The following is an 18,013-nucleotide window of genomic DNA, read 5'->3' as shown; positions in this document are numbered from 1 at the left end:
AGAACATAGAAATTAAATTTAATCTGGCACAGACTACAAAGAAGGTGACACTAGGTTCAGCCTTACTTCTCTGAATAAAATTTATGTTTAACTTTCATGTTAACATTTTGTTGCGCATAATGACAAGAAATCAACACATTATACATGAAAGTGTTTGTTTATATTCCACTAATTCTTTCTACCTGGATGCTGATGAAATTAAAACAAATTTTACAGTTATGTATTTGGATTGGATAATTTTAATTTGTTTCCACTTGGGTTCTAATCCTGTGAGTGACTCTCTGCGTAGATGAACCCTGTGTCTACATGGAGTCAGTTGGAGAATCTGGACCTTCCTTTTTTACATCCTGGTTACTCAAAGCGGTGCAGATTTTAACTCCATTTTTGTTTTTGTTTGTTGGTTTGGTCAAAATGAGTCAAACCAGGCAAAAATGTCTCAAATATGATGGTTTCCATTGTTTTGTGTTAAGGCACATAGTTAATTATGTTTTTCAATGATTTAGGATATCTTTGTTATCATGTTGGAATTTCAAAAGCTGGAAAAGCTGGAGTTTGGTGGAGTCAAGGGGAAAACTTTGAGTGAACAAATCTACAGGATGAATGAAGAATTTATAGAAAGCTGTAAAGTTTTTAAGGAGAAAACATACGATCCTTCAGATTACAATAACGTGGTAATGTTGCACTTGTCATATTGGTGTTTCTTATTTTTTTTCTTAATAGTTATGAAAAGATTTAATGGTTGTGAAAGTGAAAAATTTATTAGAGCCAGGCAGAATATAGGTAAGCATTATACAGTTTTCCCACGCAACTTTGCTAATGCACCCAGGACTTGACCTCCATCACTTCTTGCTATTCTATACTTGTCTTCTCAAGAGCAGTTTTCCTTGTGTTTTCTCCTACCTGAATTCTTTGGAGGCTTTATGAGGTGCACAAGTGGCGAAAAAGCATCTATCAGGATCTTTTGAGGATTTGAACATTGGTCTTCAGGGGGGCTCCACCCACTACCCATGGAGATGGGACACCCTGGGTCCAGTTCCCCATCTCCAATGACTCTTGTTGAACAAAGGATAAAGAGAGACTGAGGCAGCCCCCCCATCAGTATCTTCCATGGCTAAATGGTTAGAGCACTCTTCTGAGTCATGTGGGAGAGCCCTGTTCAAATCTTTTCCCCCCCGCTCAGGTAGAGAGGGGAATTGTACCTGGTCTCCCACATCCCAGCTGAGTGCTCTCACCACTGGGCTAAAAGTGATAAGGGGGGGAAGTGGTATCACCACTGCTTGCTGCCACTACAAGATTTTTAATGGGACCCAATCCAGTAGGTGGCCTCTGAACACACTTACTAAATCAGGCCCTATTGGTGAGAGAGGCACTCCTCTGCCTGTCTTCCCCTGGTTCCTGGATTACACTGGGGCTTAATGGGAGATAGGCATCAAGATGCCTAGAGTGAGGTAGCAGTGTACATGCCCAAAGGTAGAAACTTAGGTGCCCAGGGAACTTTTACCCTGAAAACTTACTCACTGAGTGAGTTTAGGCACCTACGGGGTTAAGGGGCAGCTGAATGGGGACGGTGTGGATCTCAGTAGTCTCTAAGTACCTTAGTGGATCAGAGCCTTTGTCAGTTTGATAGATTCTGATTGCATGGTTCCACACTGACCAAATGGCATTTTGAGTTTCCATGTTTCTCTCTCCATGAAGCCAAATCAAGTGGGAAATCCTGGCCCTATTGAAGTCAATGGAAGTTTTACCAATGACTTCAGTAGGGCCAGGACTTCACCACAAGTGTTATCAGTTTACAAGTTAAGAGGTTTTCTAACACCACCCCTGCAAACTCTACTTGCATTCTGAAAGTCAAAATAAGGTTTTTTTCTTTCTCTTCTGTCTTCACCAGTAATAAAGATTCTGCATGCGCAAATTATAACCTAGCTACATTTGTGTAACTCCTCTGTTTTCAGATTATGGCCATCATGACATCTGTTGCAACCCACTGCCGTCATTGTGTTTGTACAGGTGCAAATGATTGGAATTTAGGTTTCCTTTATCCTCCTTGTGGGTGCTGCAGGGCTTTCAGCAGTAGAGCTCACTTGTTAATTATTTTTGTCACTAAAGTAAGCAGCTAGAACTCTGAATGCACACAGGGAGCACATCTTTTGGGTAAGGAGATTCCCTTTTTACAGACACTGTTTAGAACAGAACAAAATATTAAGATTACGCAAATGATTTAATATATATTAATAGGGGATGGAAGAAAATGAGGTACTATGAAGCATGGTGATTTTTGCAAATATCTGAAATATTTTCGATTTTTTTTTTAAATTGTAAAAAAATGCAAAAATCATGCAAGTATAATTTGAAATGTATTAGATTTTATTTTTCTAACTTTTTTACTATATTAACATTCATAAGGCGAAAGCCTGAGCCTACTGAAATCAATGGAAGTTTTGCCATTGACTTCAGCAGGTTCAGGATTTCATCTGCAATATGCATATTGCAAAATATACTGTTTGATAAGAATAATGAAACCATTCTTACTAAGATCAGGCTAAAATTCTGGCAAAATATTAGGACCAGATTCTAGTCCCATTAAGGCTATTTTGCACTGCATGAAAACCTTAAAGCCATTCTGGAAAAAAGAGTTGGTTGTTATGACTCTTATGATACCTCTCTCCTAGCCCTAAGTGATGGTGATTTGAGAGAGCATGAGCATGGCCGGGGCGGCTCTATGTTTTTTGCCGCCCTAAGCACTATCTAGCCTTCAACTCGTATTCCCCTGCCCCTTTTAAAATATTTATTGAATGCTCCCTGTATCAACAGGTATAAAAATGTGATTAAACATTAAAGCTTCTTTAATGAAGGTTCTAAACCTTAATTAAAATACAGCTATTGTCACTTCTCACAAAATGGAGATTGCAAGTTGTTATAAGTTAATCAGTTGTTAAGGCATTGATTCCTTATTTAGTGACTATGCAAAGGCAGCATTCGCAGTGTATCTGAGAACACTCATTCTATATTTAAAGCCTATTGACTTTTCAGCTTAGTGCTAACTCAAGCGTATTCAAAAAGTATTAACTTTCTTTTTTTATGGTGAGCATTCTTACTTTTGTAGTCAGCCTTAGCGTTGACTGAAGAGACAGAAAAGTAAGACCAAGCAGCAATTAGCTGTAATGTTTTTCTTGTCATCACTAAAACATTACTTTTATTCAGGTTTTCAGGAAATGTTTGCCTTTGGGTTTTGTAATGCTAACAAGAAGCTTTAATAAACAATAGCTGTCACGGTAAAGCTAATGTGTGTGCAGAAGCTTCAAAGTTCATACTATTCATTGCACAATATATGAGCTATGTCAAGCTATTTCCTCACAAATGTTCTACATGCATCTCAATACACAGCATATTGCACATGGTTAGTTAATATATAAATTATTGGAAATTCAAGAACTTCTTCAAATGATCAGTTTTGTTGACATGACTCGTGATTCTGTTCTCAATCAAGACCAAAGAAAATCTTTGTTCTTGGAGCACAAATCTAGGCTACTTACCGTAATCTGATATAGGAATATGCCACATCTCACTGGTAGAAACATATTTGAGTTTCTCTAATTGTCTAGATGTGGGATAATACATATAGTCCCCCTCCCCCATTTGTTTTCATCTCATTTGATTGTTGTATATTAAGACTATTTTCTATGTGCTATTTTTGGAGATTATAAAGAAAGAACTAAAAAGACAAGAAATGATTTAAAACTTTTTTTCTGAAGATGTCTGATTTAATTTAGCTGCCTATCTTGTGCACAGTCCGTTACCTTTTCTTATTCTTATTGCTTTACTTCCAGCATCTATCAAAGATGCATTGCTGGACTTGCTTATACTGTCAGCGACCCCAGATAGCCAATGTTTGTGAGACTTAATTAATCTAATTAACATTTGTGTAAATCAAATTTTTTAAATGTGTAAAAAATATACAACAAATGTAATTTTTATTGTGACTATGACCATACTTGCAGCTGCATGTGACTTAGAGAAAATCTTGCTAAAAAGATATTGCAGTGTTTCTCAAACTGGGGTCGCCGCTTGTGTAGGGAAAGCCCCTGGCGGGCCGGGCCGGTTTGTTTACCTGCCCCATCTGCAGGTACGGCTGATCGCGGCTCCCACTGGCCATGGTTCGCTGCTCCAGGCCAATGGGAGCTGCTGGAAGCGGCGCGGGCTGAGGGACTTACTGGCCGCTACTTCCAGCAGCCCCCATTGGCCTGCAGCGGCGAACTGCGGCCAGTGGGAGCCGCGATCGGCCGAACCTGCGGACGCAGCAGGTAAAGAAACCGGCCCGACCTGCCAGGGGCTTTCCCTACACAAGCGGCGACCCCAGTTTGAGAAACACTGAGATATTGGAACTCCTGTCTCTGGGTTTCCATTCAGTTATAGCATGAGCAGACATTAAGGCTCTTTTTCCTGTCCTATGGTACTTTACAGAAGGTGCCCAACTCGGAACATGCTTAGGCACCATGATTGTGCAAATTAGTCTTTTGAGTCTGACAAGAACCATAGTAACTTTTATTTTTTTTAAATGGTGCTAGTGACCGTGAATTTGCCTAGTTTTTTTTATTTATGATTGTGAGGTCAGTCTGCATAACTGGCCAGCCATAGATGAGGGCAAGCAATGGGGCTGCCTGCGGTGCTCTAAGCTAGAGCCTACTACTGGAATTTGGAATGTTTGCCCCCAGTTGCTTGTTTTTAGTAGGTGCCAAGTTCTGCTTTGCTCAAGGCTAAGTTACACCAAAGGTCTGACAGACTGGCTTCTCAAAACTGGTATCACGGTCACATAGGGCCTGATCCTGCATCAGTGAAGTTGATGGGAACTTTGCCATTGACTTCAGTGGGAGCACACCCATAGTGACTTATTTTGTTGTTGTTTTTCCTCTCGTTCTTTCTTATCGCCCCTCCCCATCAGTACTCCAGGGAAAATATCCGGCCCTTCTGGTAACAGAATTGCATAATTATGTAGGATACCCCGGTTCAGGACTGGGCCAATGAGTGAGCATTTGCTCTGGAGGAGGTTCTTCTTCCTCTGCAGTGGAAGGATCCTAATCACTCTGCAGCAGGGTCATGCCTACACTGGTGCCAGCACAGGACACAGCAGAGGTATCTTGGGCCTCCCCTGTTCAGGGACTGCACAGATGGTGCGGCCTTTGGAGCAGGCTAGGGCAGTCCTCAGAGCTTCCCTAAGTTAAGTCCCTGCTTCACTGACCCTTGCGGAGCCTACTGGGGTTCAGAACTGCCAAGTTGTGAGAACGCCCCAGGCATATGTCTCGCACCCTCTGCCTTCATTGGCCCACTTCGGCTCCTCCCTAGAACGCCCCTTGCAGCTGGGAGTGCTGCAGAAGTAGAGCAGAGATAGCCATGCGAGCACAGCACATGGCCATTGGGCTTCCCTGTACCCGGCGTATTTCCCAGAGGGACGTAGGCCTGCTCTATGAACCCCATTGAGGCAAGGGGTCCTAGCACAGTGATGAAATGATGTCCTTCTGGCCTGATTCTCCTCTCAGTGGTGTAAATGAGGAGTAACTTCATTGAAATCAAGAGGAAATGTCTGCTTGGAGGGTGAGGTACATAGTGGAAAGAGAATCCTGTCCATGAGCTCTTCTCCATGGGAGGCACTCACACTTGTTCTTTAGCCAGCTATGTTTTCAGCTGAATTACTTAGCCAAATGGGAAGTCCAAACCTATAAACAGTGCTCTGTGTAGAAAGAGCCCCAATATATTAACCTAAACTTGAGCAATAATTAGTTAACTGTTATCTTTTAGATATTAACGGAGTACTGTGATATAGAAAGCTCTCCTGTAGCAAACAATGGTTATTCTGTTGCCTAATATACAGTAGCTGCTGATTCTCTGGTTATCTTAAATAAGCATATAGTATCTTTGACTCTAACTCATTGCTTACTTAGTTGATTTGAAAGTTAATGTATTTGAGCAGAAGTTTGATGCCCATATATCCCACTTTCTGATAACAAGTAAAGAGATAAGCTAGGCTTGTTAAAACTTGTTGGGAACCTCTGTTTGACTGAAGGGCTAATGGCATAGGAATGAAAGTAAGGAGTAATGTTAGTTGGCACACATTCAAGAAAAACGTAGACATTTCTCTCCTTACCACACCAACTCAACAAAATATAGAACAACTCGGTTTTCTTTTCTAATTTTTGTGCCATATATCCATGTATTTGGCTTAGAATAATATCACAAGTCAGTACAAATAATGCAATTATTAACTTTGAATCCAATTCGACTATACTGGGATTTCTTCATAAGAACTTAAAAGGATGCTGTCAAAATGTCAGAGAGAAAATTTTACTATTTATTTCTATGCCTTTAAAAGGTGCCTATCCAATAGTCCCTTGTGCCTGCATATCAGTTTAAATATTACTTACAACATTTATAATAGAGAAAGCCAGTCCAAGCAACCTAGCTGCATATAGTTAGAGCACCAAAATAATCAAACAAATCCCCCATTCCCTCTCACCCACTAAATGACCTGGAAAAGGGATGGGTTTTACACAATGCTCTGACATTAACAAATTAAGGTTACTTCAAACTGAGGCTGGTGGTGCAGTAAGGGGGTTAATTCAAAATTTGAGAGCAACTCAAGAAAAATGTCCTGCCAGTAGCTCCTTCTCAACAGAGGGCTCTAGCTTGAATGCCTCTACTGGTCACAAGTGTAGAAGTACACCATGGAGTCTATCAAGTAAGCAGGTCCCAGTCCATTGAATAGACTTTGTCAGAGGCACTACTGTTACTTGTGAAAATTTTCTTCACATTTACATTAGAGCCCACCCTCTGGTGGAAAGAGAGAATATTCATTTAACTGTGGCCTTTTCGTGACCTTTTTTGTTTGGAGCAAAGAATACACCATTGTAAAATAGAGACTAGAAAAGCTTTTCTGAAAGCTTTTTACAAATCTGTAATCAACGTGGTTATCTCCCGTTTGTCAAGAGTGTGACTAAAATGAAAAGTCTTGGGAACCGTTTGGTTGATGGTGCAAATCTCCAGATTCAAGTTTAGGATTCTTTGAGGATTTTGCTGGGTTTATATGGAGCTACATATACCAGATGCTGTAGTGTACATTTCTGTAATTTGTGCATTTGCCACTGTTTTCAGTGGACAGCACTGTATCTGGTTTATCTGGAGAACAGGAATTATGCTTACTGAACACATTCACAATAACATATGTAAAACCTGAAATTTCCATTTTTTTCCTAAAAGAGAAGAGATCCTGGGTGATACCCCTTAAGCCTATCACACGTGTGATCAAAAGACCCCACATTGCAGCAGTCTTTGGAGTTAAAGAAGGGTGGATGCTGCCCCCACTAGAGACTTCAATGTCAATCAGAATTTACCCAGGCCCCAATCATCGAAGGTACTTAGGCTCCTAACTTCCACTGAAATCAATGGATCTGGGCCCCAGTGATTTATCTCTGTTAGATGCCTTGTTTGGAAGCATTTTCAGATGCTCATTCCCATATGAGTTAAGCATGCTGCCTTCACTACACTTAATATCTCCCAGCGTACATCCCTCAGTGTCAAAAATATAGATTGTAATTTATTTGGCCTCTTTTTTTCCTTTCCTCCCTCTTCCCAGGTTCTGATTGCCATAATTTTTGTCATCAAGTTTTTTACATGCTTTAGTGTTGTTTATTGATATTTCCATCCCATTCTTCTGCAACACTGTTCTGTGAGTTGGTCTTCTGTGCACCTATTCCAGATGGATATAAACCAGGGGTGAGCAAACTACAGCCTGTGAGCCGGATCCGGCCTGCCAGCCGTTTTAAGCTGGCCCTCGAGCTCCCGCTGGGGAGCGGGGTCTGAGGCTTGCCCTGTTCCAGTTGGAGAGCAGGGTCAGGGTCCGCTCCATGCGGCTCCTGGAAACAGTGGCATGGCCCCCCCTCCAGCTCCTACATGCTCTAATGCCCCCCCCCCCGGTGCTCCAAGAGCTGCTTGAGGTAAGCGTCGCCCGGAGCCTGCACCCCTGAGCCTCTCCCCATGTCCCAACCCCCTGCCCCACCCGTGATCCCCCTCCCACCTCTGAAACCCTTGATCCCAGCCTGGAGCACCCTCCTGCACCCCAAACCTCTCATCCCCAGTCCCACCCCAGAGCCTGCACCCTCAGCCGGAGCCCTCCTCCTCTCCCCCTCCCGCACCCTGAACTCCTAATTTCTGACCCCACGCCGGAGTCCGAACCAGAGCCCTCACCTCCTCCCGCACCCCAACCCCAATTCTGTGAGCATTCATGGCCCGCCATACAATTTCCATACCCAGATGTGGCCCTCAAGCCAAAAAGTTTGCCCACCCCGGTATAAACAAACACACAAATTTTATTTTTAAATTCCTTTTTCCAGCTCCATTAAGGAGCGAGCAAACATTGACGACATGGTTTGGTCCAAGGATCTCAATAAATCAAATCACAGATAGTTTGTCTGTTTTGGAATCTTTATTGGTGTTTTTCTGGAAAGAGTTCTGATAGTTGTATTCCTTTTAGTAGATTAAAAATTTCTTGTAATACAAATTAAAATTAGAATTTTTTAAAAATATATTTTACAGGAATTTGAAGATGACTATGTTGAGTTTAAAGCCAAAATCCTGGATTTTGACAGACGTCTTGGGTCAATCCTTTGTGTAGGATTTCTTGACTGTTCTGGTTTAGAATCCGCATTCAAGGTCAGTTCTGAACGAACATAACTATAAATCAGTTCTTTGTTTAAAAGTCACCATGGTGCTAGATAATGGAGTTGAATATTTTTAATTTTTAATCCAGACGAAATATTACTGAGTCATACAAGTGGCTCATTAATATTCTCAAATACTAGATATAAAGTATGATAATAATAGGTTCTCGAGTGCAATTCATCTTTAGCAGGTTATTCTAGGACATCTCTATTCAAGTTGAAAGTTGGAGACTAACGACCGTCAGCTCCTGTTGAAGTCAGTGGGAGTTTGTGAATGACTTCAGTGTGAGCAGGATCAGCCCTAATATTTTTAATACTACAGACATTTTTAATAAAGTTATGAATGCAAGTCCCTTCCAGACATGGATCCACAGTTAAGGCCTGCTCCAAAGTCCATTGAAATCAATGGAAAGGTCCCCATGTCAATGGCCTCTGGATCAGGCTCTTGTCCCCCTATCCCCAAAAGCACGTAAGTAAGTGTTTTATTTTTAAGTATATAAGTAGTTCCATTGGGCTCAATCCTGCAAGGTGATGAGTCTCCTGGCCTGAGGCAGAGGCGACGTGTTGGGAAGGGGGCATGCAGGATCACATGCCTCCCCAGATTTCTGCCTTCCATTTCCAGCATGGGGGGCTTGCAGGGCAGAGCCATTACAGTGCTGGGGGCTCAGCAGGAACAGCTGAGTCCTGGGGATCTCCTTCACTCCAGCACTTAACTGAGGAGCAAAGAGGGTCCCCGTGCTAGCGCTGCACAGGGCTCCGGGCAGCTTTGGCACATGCAGGGCTCGGCTCCTCCTGGGCAACGCCCTGTGTAGGAGGGTCTTGGACTTTCCTGGGGCCCTGGTGCAGCCAGAGGCAGTGAGGGAGGAAGGAGCCTGCTGGGCAGGCTGCAGGTGTGCTGAGCGCTCCTGCCAGGAGCTGGTTCTCTGCACAGTGCCGGGAGCAGGAGGTGTTCCACCAGGGGTTTATGGAGCAGCAGCAGGGGTGGAGGGCTGAAGGGCCAAAGCAGAGATGGGACAGTGAGGGGGGAGGCAGTGAGAAGGAGAGCATGCAAAGGGCCAATGGTGGGCAGCAGAGGCGATGTGTGGAGTGGTGAGGAGCCCCCCAGAACCTTTAAATTGTGCCCCCCTCTCTATCGACAATTACCTGTCGTCTTTGCCTGAGTGGCAGTTTAGCTCATCTAGCACTTCCCAGAAGTCCTCAGCCCCTTGGGGGAGTGGGCCCATAGAAAATTACAGCATCTTTGTACTTTTCTCATTGTTTATAAGCTTTTGTGAAGTAATCTTTTCTGGTATTTGTATATATGAGTACTTTTTAAAACATATGCACTATGCTTAGCTTATTTATCTGTTTTTTGTGGCAGTGGATTTTCTGTGAGTGGCATGTTTAGTACTATAGGTGGAAATTTGCCTTGGAGCCCCCAATTAATGTTTTGTGTGTTCTGTGCATTGAGTGCAGAGGGTGAAAGCTAAATAATCTCAAATGGAAAAATAGTTCTATGATTTTTTCACTTTGTCACTAAAACCTGCTGCTTTATCCAGCCTTTGAAGAACTGTTTGTTTGGGTTTGGATTTTGTAATGTTAAACATAAGGTACAGAAAACAATAACTGTCAGGACAAAGTCAATACTGTGATTTGTTAGTCAGGTAGTAGCTACACACCATGTAGATTACACTCAAATTGTGTCAAGGTAGGTCTTATAAACTGTTTAATAATGCACAGTGTGTCTAGGACAATTGTAGTTAATATTCAACTAAATAATTTGAAGTGCATTTTTCTAAGGTTGCCACCTTGGATGCAGTTGAATGTATGCTTTGTTGTAATTCCTTCTCTCCTTTTTAAAGTTATGCTATTTCTTCCAATGAATTTGGATGCACTGAGCAGTGTTAGGAAGCAGGGTAGTTTTAAAAATCCAGTTAATGAGTAATTTATGGACTTCAGATCTGTTAACCTTTAAATACTCCAGGCATAGCATATGCCATGGAAACTGAATCTAATATCTTCACAGAATGTAGCTGTATATCCTGCTTCTGGATTGTCAAATAGTAGACTTTGTTTTAGAAAGGCATTAACCTACATAAGAACGGCCATACTGGGTTAGACCAAGTAGCCCAGATCTAGCCCAGTATCCTGCCTTCTGACAGCAGCCAATGCCAGTACTTGAGAGGGCGTGAACAGAACAGGTAATCATCAAGTGATCCATCCCCTGTCACCCATTCCCAGCTTCTGGCAAAACTGAGGCTAGGGATACCATCTCTGCCTATCCTGGCTAACAGCCATTGATGGACCTATCCTCCATGAACTTATCTAGTTCTTTTTTGAACCGTTATAGTTTTGGCCTTCACAACATCCTCTGGCAAGGAGTTCCCCAGGTTGACTATGCCTGGTGTGAAGAAATACTTCCTTTCATTTGTTTTAAACCTGCTGCCTATTAATTTCATTTGGTGACCCCTAGTTCTTGTGTTTATGAGGAGTAAATAACACCTCCTTATTTACTTTCGCCACACCGGTCATGAATTTGTAGACCTTTACCATATTCCCCCCGTAGTCATCTTTTTTTCAGGCTGAAAAGTCCCAGTCTTTTTAATCTTTCCTCATACAAAAGCTGTTCCATCCCCCTAATCATTTTTGTTGCTCTTTTCTGTATCTTTTGCAATTCAATAGATCTTTTTTTGAGATGGGGCGACCACATCTACATGCAGTATTAAAGATGTGGGTGTAACATGGATTTATATAGAGGCAATATGATATACTCTGATTTATTATCTATCCCTTTCTTGATGATTCCCAACATTCTGTTAGCATTTTTTGACTGCTGCTGCACAGTGAGTGGATGTTTTCAGAGAACTATCCACAATGACCCCAACATCGCTTTCTTGAGTGGTAACAGTTAATTTAGACCCAATCATTTTGTAAGTATAGTTGGGATTATGTTTTTCAATGTGCACTACTTTGCCTTTATCGACATTGAATTTCATCTGCCATTTTGTTGCCCAGTCACCCAGTTTTGAGAGATCCCTTTGTAACTCTTTGCAATCTGCTTTGGACTTAACTAAATTGAGTAGTTTTGTATCTGCAAATTTTCGTCTGCAAATTTTGCCACCTCACTGTTTTTACCCCTTTTTCTTGATAATTGATGAATATGTTGAATAGTACTGGTCCCAGTATACAGACGCTTGGGGGACACCACTATTTACCTCTCTCCATTCTGAAAACTAGCCATTTATTCCTACCCTTTGTTTCCTATCTTTTAACCAGTTACCGATCCATGAGAGGACTCTTTCCTCTTATCTCATGACAGCTTACTTTGCTTAAGAGACTTTGACGAGGGACCTTGTCAAAGGCTTTCTGAAAATCTAAGTACACTATATCCACTGGATCACCTTGTCCACATGATTGTTGACCCCCTCAAAGAATTCTAGTAGATTGGTGAGGCATGATTTCCCTTTACAAAAAACATATTTATTGTTCCCCAACAAATCATGTTCATCTATGTGTCTGATAATTCTCTTCTTTACTATAGTTTCAACCAGTTTGCCCGATACTGAAGTTAGGCTTACCCGGCTGTAATTGCCAGGATCACCTCTGGAGCCTTTTTAAAAAATTGGTGTCACATCCTCCAGTCATCTGGTACAGAAGCTGATTTAAATGATAGGTTACATACCATAGTTAGTAGTTCTGAAGGAACTCAAATGTGAAATTGCAGAACGCTTGGATGAATACCATCTGGCCCTGGTAACTTATTACTGTTTAATTCAGGGGTGGGCAAACTACGGCCCGCGGGCTGGATCTGGCCCACCTGCCATTTTAATCTGGCCCTTGAGCTCCCGCTGGGGAGCGGGGTCGGGGGCTTGCCCCACTCCGGCGCTCCAGCTGGGAAGCAGGGTTGCCGTCCACTCCACACGGCTCCCGGAAGCAGCGGCATGGCCCCCCTCTGGCTCCTACACGTAGGGGCAGGCAGGGGGCTCCAATCTGCATGCTTCCCCTGCCCTAAGCACTGTTCCCGCAGCTCCCATTGGTCTGGAACCGCGGCCAATGGGAGCTGCAGGGGTGGTGCCTGCAGACGGGGCAGCGTGCAGAGCCGCCTGGCCGTGCCTCCGCATAGGAGCCAGGGAAGGGACATGCCGCTGCTTCTGGGAACTGCTTGAGGTAAGCGCCGGCCAGAGCCTGCACCTCTGAGCATCCCCTGTGCCCCAATCCCCTGCCCCAGCCCTGATCCCCCTCCCGCCCTCTGAACCCTTTGATCACCCCTGGTTTAGTTTATCAATTTGTTCCAAAACCTCCTTTAATGACACCTCAATCTGGGACTGTTCCTCAAATTTGTCACCTAAAATGACAAATTTGGGAATCTCCCTCACATCCTCAGCGGTGAAGACTGATGCAAACAATTAATTTAGTTTCTCCGCAATGGCCTTATTGTCCTTAAATGCTCCTTTAACACCTCAATCGTCCAGTGGCCCCACTGGTTGTTTAGCAGGCTTCTTGCTTCTGATGTACTTAATTTTTTTTTTTGCTATTACTTTTGAGTGTTTGGCTAGCTATTCTTCAAATCCTTTTCTGGCCTTCCAAATTATATTTTTACACGTCAGTTGCCAGAGTTTATGTTCCTTTCTATTTTTCTCAATAGGATTTAACTTCCACTTTTTAAAGGATGCCTTTTTGCCTCTCACTGCTTCTTTTACTTTGTTGTTTAGCCACAGTGGCACTTTGTTGGTTCTCTTACTATGTTTTTTAATTTGGGGTATACATTTAAGTTGAGCCTTTATTATGGTGGCTTTCAAAAGCTTCCATGCAGCTTGCAGGGAACCTAAAACTAAATGTTTAGATGAACTAGTGGGATCACATTAGATCAGGAAACCAATGTCTCATCGGGAAAGGAGGAAGATCTCTGGACAGTGAGAAAATGGAAGAGAGAAGATCTCAGAAAGATCAGAGCAGTCTGCAGGCTGGGATTTTGAAAGGAGTCTAAGGAAGTTACTTGCCCATCTTCATTTGAATTTGAAAATCCCAGTCCCATGGTTTTAAGTGACATATATTAAACATTCACACCAGAAGCCTTTTGCAGTGCACTCGTTTAGTACAATTTAATAGCATATTGGCAAATATGTAGGGCCAGATTCTCAACTGGTGCAAACTGGGGGTGTAGCTCCATAAAGATTTGGCCCACATGCTTCAGGAATGCTATTTTTGGTGTGAGGTTTTAAGTGTGAAATAAGATTTAAAAGGTACTTTTAATACAAATTTGAAGTATTATAAATGATGGAATCTGACACTCTTTAATTTTTATAGCTTTTAGCCATCTTTGGCTATTTTCTAGAGAAACCTGTTATCATGAAGATTTTTAGCCCAAATTACAACATCTTACTGCAAATGTTTGATGAAGAGCTGGATAATTGCAAACACTTGTATGATGAGCACATTAGGCAGGTATGTAGCAAAGCAAAAATAAAAGCAATATTTTCCTGTTTTTTGTTAGGTGTAGCCAATGAACTCTTAATTCATAATTGCTTGTATACTCATTTTGTTATATTAATACTTGCAGGTGGAAGAGGGGAATGAAATAATAAACAAAAATATGCCATTTACTTCAGGAAACCTTAAATGGTCCAAAGCACTTCAAGAACGAATACAGACATTCTGGTCAAACTTCTTGTATCTGTCTCACCGGTGAGTGTTCACACTCAGTTATTTATGACTGTAGCATTAACAGCCCTTGAACATGGCATTGCCAATTATTGGTGAAAAAGAGTAATTTGTTTATGTAAGGGTTGTCTGTCTCTCTCCCAGGAATCTACCAAATATGCATTGCTTACATGATATGATTTTTCAGATTTGTAAATATTGTCTTAAGGTAAAGGGACCTCCATGGCTTTAGCAATTTACTTCATTTTTTATTCACTGTAATAACAAGATTTGAGAGATGGAGACGTTTTGTTATCAGACTGGAATTGACAAGAACTCCAAACATAGCTATTGTTTAAAAAAAAAAAAAAAAAAAAAATAGTCTGTATTTGTAGATGAAATTTTTGTGGCTTCACATACAATTTTATTATTTATTTTTATTATCATAGCACCTGAGAGCCCCAGTCATGGACCAGGATCCACTTTTAAAAGAGGCCTCTAAAATTACACGATAATCTTGCATGCCATTTTAGTGTAAATGTTTTTCTATGTGCATAATCTTTTATGTTAAAACAAAAATAGCATGTATATGAAATGTTGGGCAGTTTTAGAGGCTGTATTGTGGCCCCTTTGCAACTGTGGCACTTTTTTATTTACCTCCTTGTTTGTGCATTGGAATTGTTGATGTCAATACAAGTTGAGGAACAGTTTTAGGGCCTGAATCTGCAAAATGATCCACGCATATAGAACCTTGAGCCAATGCAGCTCTCTTTGCAGGTTTGGGGCACTCAGTAGTAAGTGCTGATACACACAGAGTATGGGTATCCTGTACAACCTCAGAATTGCTTTTTAATATTTGTAAAAAGTGTTGTCTGAGTGAATCACAAACAAAGCAAAGCTGAGAACATCTTAGCTTTTGAGACAACACTGACCTGTACTCTGTTTAAGCAAAAAAATTATTCTACATGAGTAAAAGTTTCAAAAGTGCCTAAATGGGACTTTGGGGTGTTCAAAACCCACACTGGGGCTAAGGAGCAGACTCTGCCCCACTGCACCTGCAGAGCCTGCTGCAGCAGGAGCTTCAAAGAGAGCCAGACAGCTCAGAAGGGAGGCAGACCAGATAAGAAGGACAGACCTATCTTGAGAGCTCCCGAGCAAGGGCACAGCAGAAGCCCTTACTGCAAAGAGGGGCCTGCAAGGAGCAGTTATCCCAGGCCCTAGAAGAGTGTCCAGGGAGGAGACCCAGGAGAGAGGTAGCTGGGAGCTTTCTCTCTTGGGCTGAGGACCGAAAGAAGCTTGGGAGATGGAGTCCTGAACTGGGAGTCTGACTGAGTCAGAGGCTAATCAGGGACCGCAGCCTGCCCGAAGCCCTGGATAAAGGCAGAGTGTGATAGCCCCAGGTGAGAGGGAGGAGAGGGCACAATCTGTGACCTTGGCCCAGTGTGAAGCTGAGCTGAAGTTTGTTGTTTTTTCTATTTTCTATTTTCTGTTTAAGTAAAGAACGTGGAGGCCTTGTGGGAAGCAAGTGGTAGGAGGTGGCCCAGGGCCAGGGAGTTAGTCCTGAAGCAGTCTGAGGTGTTTGCTGCCTCTGCCTTGCATAGGGCCCTGGGGTTGGAGCCTGGTGGAGAGGGAGGACCTGGAGTCCCGTAACTTCTGAAGTTCCTTTTTGAGGTAGAGGCATAAATTCCTCTCCTCTCCCACTTGGAGAGGAGTTGAGGACAGAGACACTATGAGCCCTGAGTCAAGAACATGCCAATCCAGTGGGCTGAAGACCTTTTCTTTTGTGGGGATGTTGGACTTCATATAGATGGGAGAGAGCTGGCACCCAGTGACCTAAGTGCTAGGCAGCACCACTGGTAAGCCCAGCCCCTGTGACAGGGCTTAAGTCACTTAGGTTGTTTTAAATGTTTGTATCCTATCTCTTCAGTTCCAATATATACTTTTTAATATGAGGCAACATCATGGATGGAGTGTTCCACTAAGAGAAAAATATATGTACTTCAATAGTGTAACAGAAACCAGCACTATTCTGAGATCAGTGTGGGACAGCCTTTTGGAATATTGGGCAATAGGTACAACCACTGAGGAAGGCGAGGGAGCGTGCCTTCTCCCTTCCACACAGCTTTTTTTTTATTGTCCTCAGTGAGGCTGTTAGGTCTAATGCATTCTCACTCTTGGTCTCCATTCAACTTTTTATGTGGTTTGGCTGATGAGACCAGAATTAACTAAGAAAATATTTAGAAACAGAGGACATTGTTAAAATTTAGAGAATGTCAGAAGTGAGACTTTTGCATCTAAATTTATTTGGCAATGTTATTGTTAATTATTAATGAATAAAATGGATTGAGTGATTTGTTTCTCTCCCAGAATCCTGGAAGGTCCTGAGACTGCTTTAGTTTATCAGAAATACATAGAGATGTTAACTTTAATTGACCAATTTGAAGAGCAGATCTATTGTGAATGGAAATCTCAGGTGGATGAAGTTTGTCAATTTAATTTAGATCAACCACTGATTAAACGCAATCCTGAAAATGGTCTCCTAAGTGTGAATTTTGACTCTAAGGTACAATATAAAGTATTACAATTAAATTTGTGTTGTTCAGTGTTTTTTCCCCGTGAATTAGAAACGTTAACAGAATTATAAATTGGGAATATTCCTAAAGTGAAATTAATATTTCAGTATATGATTAAATCACAATGCTTGGGGAAAATCCCTTTGTTTTATGCTACAGTTCCTATGATTGTTTATATTATTGTCTTAGTTTTTCAGTTGGAAAATATGGTTGCCCTGTGCCAGCATTGGAGAGAATTTTCACCTTCAGAAATAAAGAAGGCAGTTGTAGTATTGAATGCTTTCTCTAGAGACTGCTGGAGGATAATAATAATAGTTGGTAGTTACCTTACAGTATAGATAGCACTTTAGATTGCTAAACCCTGCCCGATCTCACCCTCACGCTCCTGGATCTAATTGAAAGAGGTTCTATTCTACAGAGGTTCTTATAACATGCTCACCACCATAGTATCTGAGCACCTTACTATCTGAGGTTACACACAGAATTAAACAAAAAACACGTATCTTCTGAAAGGAGATTTAAAAAAAGATAATACTGCTTTGTTTCTTATAGCTAGTGGCTTTGTTGAGAGAGGTGACGTATCTCCTGATGTTGAATCGATCTGATATTCCAGATTCTGCATTAGCAATATATGAGAAAAGGAACATTTTTGCTAAGGTTTGTGCTTTCAGGAAGTATGAAATGTATCCTTTTTATTGCAAAGTTTTGCTGTGTGTGTGTGTGTGTGTGTGTGTGTGTGTGTGTGTGTGTGTGTGCTCGCTCTACTTGTTCTTCTGTTCAATATGGTTGAAATGTGACTTTCTTTGCATAATCTGGGGTAACCGGGTTTTGTGTGAAGAACTCTGCAGGAGACAAAATAGATCCTGCAACTGGCAGGAAGGTAATGGGGTTGTAGCATAGCTTGGAATAGTGGCTAGAGCAGGGGTGGCCAACCTGTGACTCCGGAGCCGCATGCGGCTCTTCAGAGGTTAATATGCAGCTCCTTGTATAGGCACTGATTCCGGGGCTGGAGCTATAGATGCTAACTTCCAATGTGTTGGGGGGTGCTCACTGCTCAACCTCCTGCTCTGCACCAAGCCCTGCCCTCACTCCACCTCTTCCCCTAAGGCCCCT

At 42.1% G+C, this 18,013-nt stretch overlaps 1 protein-coding gene across 1 annotated transcript in view; it reads left to right on the top strand.

Moving 5' to 3' along the window:
* Positions 1-18,013, top strand: part of DNAH11 (dynein axonemal heavy chain 11) — a 274,673-nt gene that overhangs the window by 41,831 nt on the left and 214,829 nt on the right. The window contains exons 8-13 of the mRNA XM_065398425.1: positions 504-671; positions 8,584-8,700; positions 13,995-14,132; positions 14,248-14,372; positions 16,695-16,890; positions 17,453-17,557. Coding sequence (XP_065254497.1) covers positions 504-671; positions 8,584-8,700; positions 13,995-14,132; positions 14,248-14,372; positions 16,695-16,890; positions 17,453-17,557 — 849 coding nt within the window. The remainder of the gene's footprint in view (positions 1-503; positions 672-8,583; positions 8,701-13,994; positions 14,133-14,247; positions 14,373-16,694; positions 16,891-17,452; positions 17,558-18,013) is intronic.

This window comes from Emys orbicularis, chromosome 2 (assembly GCF_028017835.1).
Source record: "Emys orbicularis isolate rEmyOrb1 chromosome 2, rEmyOrb1.hap1, whole genome shotgun sequence".
NCBI classification, from domain to species: domain Eukaryota; kingdom Metazoa; phylum Chordata; order Testudines; family Emydidae; genus Emys; species Emys orbicularis.
The sequence above is the reverse complement of the archived record's forward strand: the minus strand, read 5'-3'. Positions and strand labels throughout refer to the sequence as shown.